At 40.7% G+C, this 14551-nt stretch overlaps 1 protein-coding gene across 1 annotated transcript in view; it reads right to left on the reverse strand.

The window, feature by feature from the left end:
• Nucleotides 1-479: 479 nt before the first annotated feature.
• LOC115096192 (pulmonary surfactant-associated protein A-like) overlaps nt 480-14551 on the reverse strand; it is a 28093-nt gene continuing 14021 nt past the window's right edge. The window contains exons 3-4 of the mRNA XM_029610703.1: nt 13861-13980; nt 480-856 (exon numbers count right to left, since the gene is read on the reverse strand). Of these exons, the coding sequence (XP_029466563.1) occupies nt 480-856; nt 13861-13980 (497 nt within the window). The remainder of the gene's footprint in view (nt 857-13860; nt 13981-14551) is intronic.

The following is a 14551-nucleotide window of genomic DNA, read 5'->3' on the forward strand; positions in this document are numbered from 1 at the left end:
AGGTCAAAGTCCGTGTAATCAATCCGAAGTATAATCAGGACAAGAACAAGGAGAACAGGAACCAGGAACGATGAGGAGTAGAGATGAATCTCTAACAGCAACGAGTACTTGAATAGTGAGGAGACCTGTTGCAAAGGCAACGCTATGGAGTGGGGCCTGAGCTTTACTATGCGGAGGTTGACGTCATCATCCGGGGCTGCTGCCAGGTTCCCGCCACAGTCCTTTCATAAGGATCAGTGATGCGAGCACGCACTCCTAGGGAGGGGCGCGGCGCGAGTGGTAGCGTCTCTTCGCGGGCCACATGGAGAAGCCTGACGAGTAGTGGCATCAGGACCGGGAACACTGGGGGAGGCCTGAGGACAGAGCTGGTGGCCCACCACCGCCAGTGAGGAGGAACCAGAGGCTGGAATCCTTAAGAAAAGGTGAGAGGGCCGTGCCGTGGGTCTGCCGTGGCTGGCACACGTAACACCCACTAAGCATTAAAACTCACAAATTGTAAGATGGGACTGGATACAGTCTTTGTCATGCCATAACCCATCTGTAAACATTTCAATACACTTTTCTTTCCCTTTTCCGTTTGGTTCATTTTGTTTCCAGTTGGTATAGTTGAGAGGCCTTCTATTCATGTCTTGGAATTTACCAATGGTGTCACTCTCAGTGAATCCTAAGTATGTGAATTTAACAAATTTTTTCACAATATTTTGGACTGCTCTATTTTCCGCCTGATTCCTTGGAGCTGCTATACGGCCACCAGCTTGTTTACACGTTTGACTTGATGTGACATAATCACCTTCTTTACCATTGCTAGCCAGTAATTTGTCTCCCTCATGTTGAATTGTTCCCACAAAGGCAAGGACTACAAAGAAAAGGGAAAATTACTTAGTTTTACTTTTGTGTAAAACAAATAATAAATTAAGAAAAAATATACTGTAGGAAGCCATGATATTTAAAATTAATTTCTATCAGATCTTCAGGATTGCAATGTTCAACCGAGTATATTTTAATCATGGGGAAAGGAATACTCGACTACTCTTTCGTGATCACTGCTATTTTATAGAACTGTTTTTAAGCTTTTGAACTAGAATACATAGAGAAAAATATTCAAATGAATCCAGACAGCTAAGTAAGGTCTGATTTTAAAAGCTTTACATGCTTAAAAATGGGTTTTACATGTGTAAATGCACTTTACCCGTGCAAGTGGGTTTTTGAATATTGTTACACTGTAGACCATTGAATTGTCCATAGGATTTACCGGCATAAGTGCACTTAATATGGGTAAATGGCTTTTGAAATTTGCTACGATAGTATGTTAAATTTATGTGCATTACTCCTTTGAAAAGTCACCTGTAAGGATTTAGCCAGCTAGATTAAAACCTTTGAAAATTGGCTGATCTAACTGGATACATTTAGCTACATAAATTTCGCTAGGACACTATATTTAATGGGCAAATTCTTGGCAGACTAGGGGGAGGTGGGATATGGTGGGGGGAGAAAAGAGGCTAGTGTTGATTTTCAGTGTTAGCTTCTTTACTTGGCCAGCTAAATCTAAGTGCTACAAGAGCAGGCCTAAATCTTCCCAGCCTCACAATGATCTATTTAAAATATCTCTCAGGGGCTTCATCCTTTTTCCCCCTTCTCTCCAAATAATAATAATAATAATAATAATAATAATAATAATAAAGGAAAACCACCCTGGAAGTCCCATTCCTCTTTTCTTCCTCCCAACAATGCTCAATACTAATAACTCCTCCCCCCACTCCTCTCCCTCCCAGCTGTCAGAACCAAAACAAACCTTGCCATGATGCCCCTACCCCAGAAGACTGATAAGGGAATTCTCTCTCCCTGTCTTCCTATCCAAAATAAGTAGAGGACCATTCCTTTTTGGACAGGGGCTGAGGAGGATAGATCCCATGATCAGCCTACTAATTCACACTTTGATTTACACGAATACAAAAAAGCAAAAATTAAAATAGAAAATGGCTCACTAGCTACAAGACTTTGCTCATGCCTCAGAACAGAAATAAGCTATGAGAAAAACTCCCACCACACTTTCTCTATACACCTTGCTTGCACAGATCATATTTTTGCAAAGATGCTTCCAAGCCATTGAAGGAAATTGAAGCTTTTTGGTTAAAAGAAGCCTCATTCCAAAATTGCCCAAGTAAACCAATGAGAAACATTTTGCATAATGTGATGGGTGTGGGGGGCTCTGTTAAGGCTCAGCACAGCAACCCCTTGCTTTATATACCTTTATAACAGCAGAAAACATTAAACTGAAGTATCTGTCAGAATTTAAAACATTTATACCTCATTAGAAATGACTGAGCTCAGAACATAAAAAGGGTTTTTGTAAAGGTTTTGTTCAGTTTGAACTGATCACTGAGGTTTTACCCTACATCTGCTTTGATTTTCTTGAAATTATAAAAATAAATAAAATAAAATATTTAATTTATCGGCTCACATAAAACTACCACTAATAGACAACACAGTGAATCAAGGAAAATCATATTAGAAGACATTTATATCTTAGAACCTAAGCCAGGCTTCTAAATAATTTACAAAAATATGATATAAGAATTTTATGAATGTTTTAAGGATAATTTGCTGTAAGAATTACATTTTTATTTATTTATTTAACATCTTTTGTATATCGTCGTTAAGTTACATACCACCACAACGGTTTACAGGAAGGCACATAAATTAAGGTTGGTTAATATATTGGAACATACATTCTACATAGGTGCCATAAAGATTCGGTAATATAATTTTGTGATCAATATTATTTAGTGAGAGTGATAAATCATGTCCTTTTATACAGGTTTCATTCTAGATTACAGGTTTAGTTTATAAACTGAATATTTCTTCTATGTTAACAGTGTGATAAAATAATAAAAGCGCACAATCGAGTCAAGTGTTGTGTGCGGGTGTTTCTACCACCTGCTCCCTTCTTTTTTTCTATTCTCTATTCTCCATTCTCTTTGTGATAGGCTTGTTTTAAAAAGCCAGGTTTTTAGAACTCTTTTTAAATGTTTTGAGATCTCTTTGTAATCTGATCTCAAGTGGCATGATGTTCCATAGAATAGGTCCTGCCAGTGATAATGCCCGTTCTCTAACTTGAGTTAGTCTTGCTGTATTGACAGAGGGGATGTTTAGTAGTACTTTGTTAGCTGATCTCAGGTTTCTATGTGGGACATATACCCGTAGTGCTGTGTTCAACCATTCTGCTTTTTCATTATGTATTAATTTATGTATAATGCATAGTGCTTTGTACTGTATTCTGTGCTCAATGGGTAACCAGTTGTAATTCTGCTAGAGTTTCGTAATATGGTCCTCTTTTTCTTTCCCCAGTCAGAATTCTTGCTGCAGTGTTTTGTAGTATTTGGAGTGGTCTTAGCGTTGTGTATGGTAATCCTAATAACAGGGCATTACAGTAATCTGTGCTTGCAAATATTAAAGCCTGTAGCACTGTTCGAAAATTTGTGGGTGTTAGTAATGGTTTTAATCTCCTGAGAACCATGAGTTTTGCGTAGTTTTCCTTTACTTTTAAAGATATGTGTTGTTTCATGCTTAGTTCCGTGACCATTATTACTCCGGAGTTCTGTACTTTCTCAGATAATTCTATTTTCTGGTTGTTTTTTCAGCATAATTGGGTTTTGAATGACCTCAATATTTTTCGTTCTAAATGTAGAAATTTGTTTTTTTCGATGTTATAATAACTAGCTCCATTTGGTTTAGTAGCTGTTTATTATATCTAGGTACATGTTGGCTAGGTTTAGTGTCTTTTCAATTGTGTCCTCGACAGGTAGGATTATTTGAATGTCACCAGCATATATGTAATGTAATGATACCTAGGCCTGCCAGGTAGGTGGCAATATGGCAGTAGGTATATGTTAAATAGTGTTGCGGACAGGGCTGATTCCTGTGGAACTCCTGTTTGAAGGTTTATTTTTTCTGATATTGCGTCTTTGATCTGTTCTTGGAAATACCTGTGATTTAGATAAGATATGAACCAGTTGATTGTTTTGCCGTGTAATCCTATTTCTTCTATGTAAAATCAATATTACCTCTTTCAATTCCAGAGATCCTATGCCTTAAATCAGACAAACTTTTTTGCAATTCTGTGTCTTCAGAGGCTGATAGGCCTAGGGGAAAATATCACAACAGAAATTATATCAGAACAAAATTATTGATGAAACAATTAAAAGCAGAATTCCAGAATCAGTAATAGTTTTGACAATATTTCCACCACAGACATGTAAAAATTAGTATGAAATGCACCTATATGTTCACATCTACATGGAGTGGAGGAATAGCCTAGTGGTTAGAGCTGCAGGCTACAACACTCTCTTACTCCTTGTCACCTTGAGTAATTTTGCTTTACTGTCTATTGCCTCTTGTACAAATTTACCCCTAGATTCATCAAAGTATTGAAACTGCCCTCGATAACAAAAAGGGTCATGTTTATGGAAATTTGTGAATTACCGCTTCGCATTAGTAGTATTGTATAGTGCGCTAACTTAGCACGTCCTGCTACAATCCCTCTCTCTCACTCCCCTCTCCCCTCTCCCTCTCCAAGACCAGAAATGGCCAAAATGCAATTCCAAAAATTTATCGCAAATTGTGTTATGCCATTTCGGCCATATCACCAGGAAAAATGGTGTAGTTATTTCCATTGTTAAAACTGTGTGATAGCATGCGTTATGCTATCGCTTGGTGTGATATTGCCCCTCATTTAACTAAACCCCACCCAAACTCTTCCCTGATCCTGCCCCTCCAAAAAATTTGCATTCGTGCCCTGCATTATTGTTCATAACGCATGCATTATGGCATTAACACATGCGTTAACTCGTTATCACGTGCATTAATGCCATAACGCATTTTGTTGAATGACCCGGTTAGATAATAAACCTTCTGGGAATAGGTAAATACCTAAGTACATGAATGTAATCTGCTTTGAATTATTAAAAAGTGTAATATCCTTCCACGTCTTGCTCTCGTCCATCCACGTTCAGCTCTCATCCGGCTCTTATCCATCCACGTCCAGCTCTCATCCAGCTCTCATCCATCCACGTCCAGCTGTCATCCATCCACGTCCAGCTCTCATCCAACCACTAAGGGCTTATCCTTCCACGTCCAGCTCTCATCCATCCACGTCCAGCACTCATCCTGCTCTCATCTATCCACGTCCAGCTCTCATCCAGCTCTCATCCATCCACGTCCTGCTCTTGCCCAGCTCTCATCCATCCACATCCAGCTCTCGTCCAACCACTAAGGGCTCATCCTTCCACGTCCTGCTCTCAACCAACCACTAAGGGCTATTTCCCTCTCAGCTTTCATTTTCTACAGGGACAAGCCTCATTCAGACATCATTAATTCTTCCTCTTCTTCAATACCTTTGTGGGGCTCCAATCTTGCTCATGTTCCCTATCCCCACCATAAAAAACCTATACCATAACCGTATAAAACGCACTGATCCTACAGTCCACCAACTTCAGCGTCTGATACCAATTATGACATCCCCACTCACCCAATTCCTTGGGCTTTCATTTTTCACACTAACACTCATTAACGCCCAATCAATTTCGAAAAAAACTCATCTAATCAATGACTATCTCCTGGATTCACAACCGGATATATGTGCAATCACTGAAACCTGGTTGAAACCCACAGACCTAGCTCTTATAAATCAACTACCCACTCACCTCTATGATATCTACTCAATTCCTAGACCTAAAAAAAGAGGGGGGGACGGACTCTGCTTAGCTGCTAAAAAAGAGCTGAGTCTATCCCTACAGATCTCCATACATACCTCACGACTGGAATTTGCCCTCTTTAGCTCTAAACATCTCCAAATTTGTTTACTCTATGCTCCGCCTGGCCTCCTAGATTTGGATCCATCTCCTCTCATCGAGCTTATTGCCAAGCACATCAAAAATGACACCCCAGCAGTCATCCTGGGAGACTTCAACCTGCACATTGACGCGATCCCCCTATCCTCCAACAGCGAAATACTATTATCTTCCTTCAAGGCTATGGGCTTCTCACAAATCGTTAAAAGCCCCACGCACAAAGCGGGGCACACCTGGACCTTATTTTCATAAACTCTGGCCTCACAACCTTCTTCCCCCCCTCTTTGCTCCCCTATCCCATGGTCTGACCATCTAATGATCACAACGGATCTCTGTATCAAAGACAACCCTTTGTCAACAACCACTAAAACCACAATCCACTATAGGAACTCTTGCTCTATGGAAGACCTTACCTCTCATCTTTCATAGGAACTCACTAACCTTGACCTGTCTGACGCAGAAGCAGCCATCACTACATGGCACAGCATCACAAACAAGGTGGCAGAAAAACTTTGCCCCTTAAAAACTAAAGAGCTCGACCCAACCCTTAAAAACAAAAAACCATGGTTCACTCAAGAACTAAAAAACATCAAACTAGAACTGAGAAAAAAAGAACATACATGGCGAAAGAGACCATCCACGCTACACTAAATGAATACAAAACCCTGATGCACAGTTACAGAAATAACATCCTTCGCACAAAGAGAGATTTTTATGCCCACAAAATTCATAATTTTTCATTTGATGCCAAAGCACTGTTCTCTTATGTCTCAGAGCTCACAAAACCCACCTCCCCAGTTATCCCTGACAATCAAGCTCAATCCAGATGCACTGAACTTGCACAATTCTTCGAAAACAAAATCCTGAAGTTAATAGCACCTTTGGCTATGCTTAACATAGAACCTCCATCTCTCTTCGTTCCCTCCTCCAGCCAGAAAGCTAACCTAGAATCCTTTGAACTCACTTCCTCACTCGAAATTGAATCTATTCTCAAAAAGATGAAACCATCTAATCATCCGATAGATGCCATTCCATCCAAATTTTCTACTCGCCATCCCAAACATCATGCGAAGCCCTTAGCAGAGATCATCAACCGTTCGTTAACCCAAGGAGAAGTACCAGACACGCTAAAAATAGCCACCCTCAAACCTCTCCTCAAAAAACCCAACTTGAACCCAGCAGACCCAGCCAATTTTCGCCCCATCGCTAACTTACCGTTTATCACCAAAATCATGGAGAGAATAGTTAATAAGCAGCTGTCAGAATTCCTTGAAGACCACAAGATTCTCACAACAACCCAATTCGGATTCCGCAAATCCCTCTGTACGGAATCACTCTTAATCTCACTGACAGACAGAGTCCTCTCCGGACTGGAGAAAAATACCCCCTTCCTCCTGGCTCTTCTAGATATATCGGCAGCATTTGACACCGTAAAGCACTCGATCCTCATCACCCGGCTCTCAGACATTGGCATCTCTGGATCAGCCCTCGAATGGTTCAGATCATTCCTTACCAACAGGACATACAAGGTTAGAATAAGCAACAAGGATTCTCACCCGGTCAAGTCCACTCTCGGAGTCCCTCAAGGATCCTCCCTCTCTCCAACCCTGTTTAACATCTACCTTCTCCCCCTTTGTCATTTGCTCTCAAGCCTAAAGATCACTCATTTTATATATGCCGATGACGTCCAGATTCTGCTGCCAATCACTGAATCTTTATCCAACACCATCAACTTCTGGAACAAGTGTCTACAGTCCATAAACTCCCTCCTCACTAGCCTCGACTTAGTTCTCAATACTTCAAAAACGGAACTTATGCTGATCAATTTTGATGACAACTTTCAGGCCACCAGCAATCTAATCACACCATCTTGGATCCCACCCACACATGTCAGAGACCTTGGTGTCACCATCGACAATAAGCTGAATCTCAAACAATTTGTCAAAAACACAACGAAAGAATGCTTTCACAAACTACACGTATTGAAAAAGCTGAAACCTCTCCTTCATTTTCAGGACTTTAGAACAGTCCTCCAAACAATTCTATTCTCAAAAAATCGATTATTGCAACTCTCTGCTAATTGGCCTACCAGCTATCACAACCAAACCACTACAAATGTTGCAGAACTCAGCTGCCAGGATTCTAACTAACTCTAGGAGAGGTGAACACATCACACCTATTTTAAAAAACCTTCACTGGCTCCCTATTAAATATAGAATAATTTTTAAAGTACTAACCATAACCCACAAGACCATTCATTCCCAAACTTCGTTAGATCTAAGCGACCAACTTCGTCCCCATGCATCACTAAGACCTATCAGATTCAGCTACTTAGGCACTTTATATGCACCTCCAGCCAAGTCACTTCTTAAGAAACGAGCTTTCTCAACTGCTAGCCCTACTCTATGGAACACCCTCCCCACGGACCTTCGTCTAGAAACCTGTAGTCGAACGTTCAGAAAGAAGCTAAAAACTTGGCTTTTTACAAAAGCCTTCACTTAAAGGTCTCTCCCTAGGGTTGATTCACTCATTTCATACCCCATCACGTTAGAACTACGACGCCGTAGCCCTTAATTCTCCTGTCTGGCTCCACTTACTTCAATCTTCACCCATGTTTATTAAGTCGGTTGTAATTCCGACTTTGTTGATTGTTGTTTATTTATTTATTATTTGTAATAATAATGTTAATTTTAATCCTAAATCGTCTTCAGCTCTATCTATAAGTTCTCAGCATTAGCTGTAATTTCTCATGATGTTAGACCTGTTATTTGTACCCTCTTGGTTGATATAATGTTCGATTGTTCGATGTAATTTCCAACTTTGGTTCTATATAAACCGACGTGATATGTACCAGTACATGAACATCGGTATATAAAAGCTTTTAAATAAAATAAATAAAATAATATAAATAAGAACAATTTTAGTATGTATGTCAAACCAGATGTCACTAGTGCATGCTATTGTGAGAACCTCTACAGACATCTTAATTTCTGTACTACACTGAGGAGCCTACGCGGCGTACCCCAATCCTTGGGCCACTATCGCCTTTCTTCAATAAGAGCCTTTCATCCTTCCTGCTCTACAGTTCACCATCTTCACAGAACCACTTCCGGGATTGGCATCGCTACCAAAAACAACTGTACAGGCTTCCTTGGCGTACCCCGCTCCGCGGCCACTACCGGCTCTGTATCCTGAGGTGTCTACTCTTGCCAGAGGGGATCCATGGTGTACCCCGTTCCATGGGCCACTACCGGATCTTCTCCACTGTGTCTCATTCTGGGTAATTCCCATTGCCCAGGACTTTATTTCCATATTGCTATTACTGTGGACATTACTTTCCTTCCTATATAATAAAGTCTCTACTTTTAGCTGTGTGCCTTGCACTGAGACTTCGCCTGCTAATGGTGAGGCTCACAGGGCTCCTCCTTGTGGGCGGAGTCATCACTCACCTCAGCCCAAGGGGTTCACATTCTTCCTTAAACATAACACTTTCCAAGTTTTCACCTGTGTTATCTTTGTGACAAACCTAATGAGTTTTCTTTTTTTTTTCAACCTTGGATGGATACAGTGCTACCCTGCCTCTGGCAATAGAAGGAGAAAAGGAAGACCCCTGCAGGCAAAGGACCACTATTCAAACTGCAGGATGCTCATTAAAACTAGGACCTAGTGATTTTTCCAAGAAAGGGGAAATATTGTGGTTAGAAAATGTTTCTCTGTTTAAGAAATCATGCTTTTTTAGAAGGTTATTTGGTGCTCTTAGTGGTATTTCCTAAGTCTCATGAAGTGTGAATCTATATGGGGGTGTGTGAGTAGGGAAGACGAATGGCTGTGTGCAAGATAGATGCTAGTGATATACACTTGTGGGAGTTGGTGTGAGAAAGAGGGATGAGTGGGGATATAGCAGAAGCAAAGGGGAAGATGTCTATACATGGAGCAAACATGTGGAGATTCTTGTGCAGTAGGGCATGTACATGTCAGAAAATATAAAGGAAATGAAACAATTTTATTTCAAGTTGTTTTTTATATATTTCATTTTGTTTCATTATTATTTTGTTGGGGTTTTTTTGTTTTAGTGTGTGTTAGTTGCAAATAAACAGTTTTAATGCATAGTATTTGTAAATAGTGCATGCAAAATGACAGAAGTGAACCTTCCCTCCCAACATATTTTTATTCATTTTTTCCATCTTTTCATTTCAAACGTCAAACGTCATTGCTTCGAATGACTGCACTTTTCTATTGTGCAGAGTTTGGGACAAAGGCAAATGCAATCCTCTGCTGTTGAGATCATAGGGCTTTTTAAAAGTAACAAGAAACAGCACCTAGATTTTTTTGGTTTTGCTCCATGTCTAATAAATGAGAGTAAAAGAAAAAAGCATGAGAGTGGCCATCTGCCATATTCATGTAAAGGACACCCATAGTCATATTACCATAAGCCCTGGGAGATTCCTTATTCAGCTAGTGCAGTGTAAGTTAGTGAATAGAGAGGTTACCATTCAAATGCAGTCCCTCCCTTTGAGGATGCTGGAATGGCCATCCCCTTTATGAGGCTTTATAAGCAGCTCTCTCCTGGGAGCTCTGGGGGAAGTGTAAGTTACTTTTGAAGGTTTAGGAGGTGTGTAGGAGCTTTTGCTTATTTTGGGTAGGGATGTGAATCGTTTTTTGACGATTTAAAACAATCGTCAGATGTATTTTAAATCGTCAAAAATCGTTAGAGCCGCGATACAATAACAATTCCCCCGATTTATCGTCAAAAAATCGTAAAAAATCGTAAATCGGGGGAGGGTGGAAAAGCCAGCACACCAAAACAACCCTAAAACCCACCCCAACCCTTTAAAACAAATCCCCCACCCTCCTGAACCCCCCAAAATGTTTTAAATTACCTGGGGTCCAGTAGGGGGGTCCCGGCACGATCTCCCACGATCTCCCGCTCTCGGGCCATGGCTGCGTTAATAGAAATGGCGCCGGTGGCCCTTTGCCCTTACCATATGACAGGGCAAAGGTAGCGCCGGCACCATTTTGGTTCCTGTCACCCGACGTCACGAGTGCAGGAGATCGCTCCTGGACCCCCGCTGGACCCCCAGGGACTTTTGGCCAGCTTGGGGGGGCCTCCTGACCCCCACAAGACTTGCCAAAAGTCCAGCAGGGGTCCGGGAGCGACCTCCTGCACTCGCACCGTATTGCCAATATTCAAAATGGCGCCGGCGCTACCTTTGCCCTCACTATGTTATACGACCCGTATGACATAGTGAGGGCAAAAGTCCGGGAGCGACCTCCTGCACTCGCGCCGTATTGCCAATATTCAAAATGGCGCCGGCGCTACCTTTGCCCTCACTATGTCATACGACATTTAGCCAGGAGTGTTTCTATCCCCAAAGAGCCTATTAAATCTTTTATGGCCCAATCGGAGAGCAGTCTGCAACCAGGGATGGGGCTGTATTAATTTTTACTCTCATAAGAAACAACGAGAGGTATAGTTTTTCACAATTGGAGATATTTTGAAAATATCTGCTTTTCAGTTGCTCTAGGGATGAATCAACCTCTTACCCTATTGTGTTGAAATGTTTAATTTCAGGATTTAGAAGAACATTTAATATACATTAATTTCAAAAAGAACTTTAGTCCTTATCATAGGTTCATAGTCACCAGACATATAATGGTTGAGTAGTATTATATAGACAATTAACATCTCTTGTGTGTTATGCATAAAACATAAGAAATTGCTAGACTGGGTCAGATCGAGGGTCCATCAAGAGCAGCATCCTGATTCCAATAATGGTCAATCCAGGTTACAAGTACCTTGCAAGTACCCAAACTGTGAATAAATCCCATGTTACTAATGCCAATAATAAGTAGTGGCTATTAATAACCGTTTATGGACTTTTCTTCCAGGAACTTGTCCAAAACATTTTTAAACCCTCCTATAGTAACTGCTTTATCACATCATCTGGCAATGAATTCCAGAGATTCATTGTGTGTTGAGTGAAAAATAATTTTCTCCAATTTGTTTTAAATGTGCTACTTTCTAACTTCAAGGAGTGCCCCCTAGTCCTTGAATTATCTGAAAGAATAAATAACCAATTCAAATTTACCCGCTCTAGTCCTGTCATGATTTGTAGACTTCTATCACACTGCCCCTCATCCATCTCTTTTTCAAGCTGAATAGCCCTAACTTCTTTAGCATTTCCTTTTAGGGAACCATTCCATCCCCTTTATCATTTTGGTTGCCCTGCTCTGTACCTCTTTTTTGATATGCGGTGACAAGAATTGCACACAGTTCTCAATGTGTGTTTCATTATGGAGCAATACAAAAGGTATGATGACATTCTCTTTTTTATTAACCATTCCTTTCCTAATAATTCCTAACATTCTGTTTGCTTTCTTGACCTCTACAGCACACTGAGCTGATGATTTCAGTGTATTGTCCACTTTGATGCCTAGATCTTTTTTCTGTGTGGTGACTATTAATGTGGAGCCTAACATCGAGTAACTATAGCTTGGGTTACTTTCCCCTCTATGCATCACTTTGCACTTGTCCACATTAAATTTCATCTTCCATTTAAATGCTCAGTCTTCCAGTCTTGCAAGGTCTTCCTGCAATTTATCACAATCTGCTTGTAATTTAACAACTCTGAATATTTTTAAATCATTTGCAAATGTGATCACCTCATTCATCATTCCCTTTTCCAGATCATTTATAAATCTCACACATCTCCACCTTGCCCTCAACTCCTCCAAGACTGAACTACTTTTCATATCCAACCATCAAAGCCCCAAGCCCTCCCTCTCAAGTGACCCAGCATTCAGGTCTATTGCCTCTCAGCCCTTCGTACGAGACCTTGGTGTCCTGATTGACCAGCATCTAAACATGAAAAAACACATCAACAATGTCCTAAAGGAAGGCTTCTATAAGCTCAATGTTATGAAAAAAACTCAAACCCCTTCTCCATACACACGACCTCCGTACCGTTATTCATGTGAACCTCTCATCCAAACTAGACTACTACAACTCCCTTTTTCTGGACCTCTCCTACTCCACCATAAAACCCTCCAAATATTGCAGAATGCTGTTGCTAGAACCATCACAAATGCCCGTAAATCTGACCATATCACTCCCATCCTCAAAAACCTCCATTGGCTCCCTATCTCTTCACGCATCCTTTACAAAATCCTTACCATTATTCACAAATACATCTACCTTCACAACTCTAGCTGGCTCGACCAGCCCTTCCATTTCATACAATCCAGCTGCCCCACTAGAGCAACCCATAATGGCACGCTCCATATCCCTTCCCTCAAGAATGCACACCTCTCCTCCACAAGGGATTGAGCCCTGTCCATTGCAGGCCCCACCCGCTGGAACACACTACCTACGAATCTCCGCCTCGAGCCTTGCCCCATCAAATTCAAGAAAAAGTTAAAGACCTGGCTCTTCAGGAATACCCAGATTAGGACCTTTCACCATAAACCCATTGCCACAGATGTTTGCTTCTAATTACTAATATTCACGTTATTATGTTAACATGTTATTCCTCTGCAGTTTCTTTTCTCGCTCTTCTTTAGTTATTACTCTGGTTTTTATTCCCTGCAATTCCATCCCCCTTCCCTGTTATATGTAATTTCTACCTTCAGTTTGATGTAAACTGATATGATGTACCCACTAATATCAGTATAAAAAAGCCAATAAGTAAATAAATAAATACATAAATATTAAAAAGCACTGGTCCCGGTATAAATCCCTGAGGCACTCCACTGTTTACCTTCCCTACTGAGAAAACTGACCATTTAATTCTACTCTCTGTTTTCTATCTTTTAAGCAGTTTGCAATCCATAAAAGGACATTGCCTCCTATCCCAAGACTTTTTTATTTCGTTAGGAATCTCTCTTGTGAGAATTTGTCAAAAGCCTTTTGAAAATCCAAATACACTAAATCTACTGGCTCAACTTTATCCGTATTGTATACTGCAATGATTTATCAAGAGATTGGGAAATAAGGAGTACAATTATCTTTTACCTGGTTGACCAGTATCTCCTTTGTCTCCTGGCCAACTGCGGTCACCTTTGGGCCCAGTAAATCCATCTCTTTCTGCTGGGCACTGATTACCACCAGGGGGTCCTTGGGGTCCTTGAGGTCCTATGTATAATAAATACAGGGATGAAAACACACACAGTTCTATTCATAAAGTTAGAGGCAAAGGGCAGTAGAGATTTTTTTCAGCTTTACAAATTTCTAGAGGTTTCTCACTAAAGAAGGGTAAGAAGGGCAGAATTCCCTTAAAGGAATAAACAGAATGAACATTATCCCAAATTTTGTGGGCTTTACTTTTGGAGAATATCACATTTTTGGCAAATCTTAACCAATTTTACATTGAGCAAATATAGATTAGCTCATTGACTATCAGATTTAATGAGCTATGCATGCTGAGTAATCCCACCAATATAACCACCACCATCTCTACTAGAGATGTGCATCATGTTTTTGTATCGTGACGGGCTTCGTTTCGGGGCCCCCCTCAGGAAATTTCATTTTTCCCGTGGTTCAGGGTTTTTTTTTCAAGGGGGCCCCAATTTTCGGGTTAGTGTGTGCTAACTCCTGACAATGCGTGCTAACTTCCAATAGTGTGCGCTAACCCAAAAAACTAATTTTTCTGAAATTCGGAAAAATTCCATTCATTTCTCAGTTCCCCCGAACCATACTGAATTAG

This window comes from Rhinatrema bivittatum, chromosome 7 (assembly GCF_901001135.1).
Source record: "Rhinatrema bivittatum chromosome 7, aRhiBiv1.1, whole genome shotgun sequence".
Classification (NCBI taxonomy): Eukaryota; Metazoa; Chordata; class Amphibia; order Gymnophiona; family Rhinatrematidae; genus Rhinatrema; species Rhinatrema bivittatum.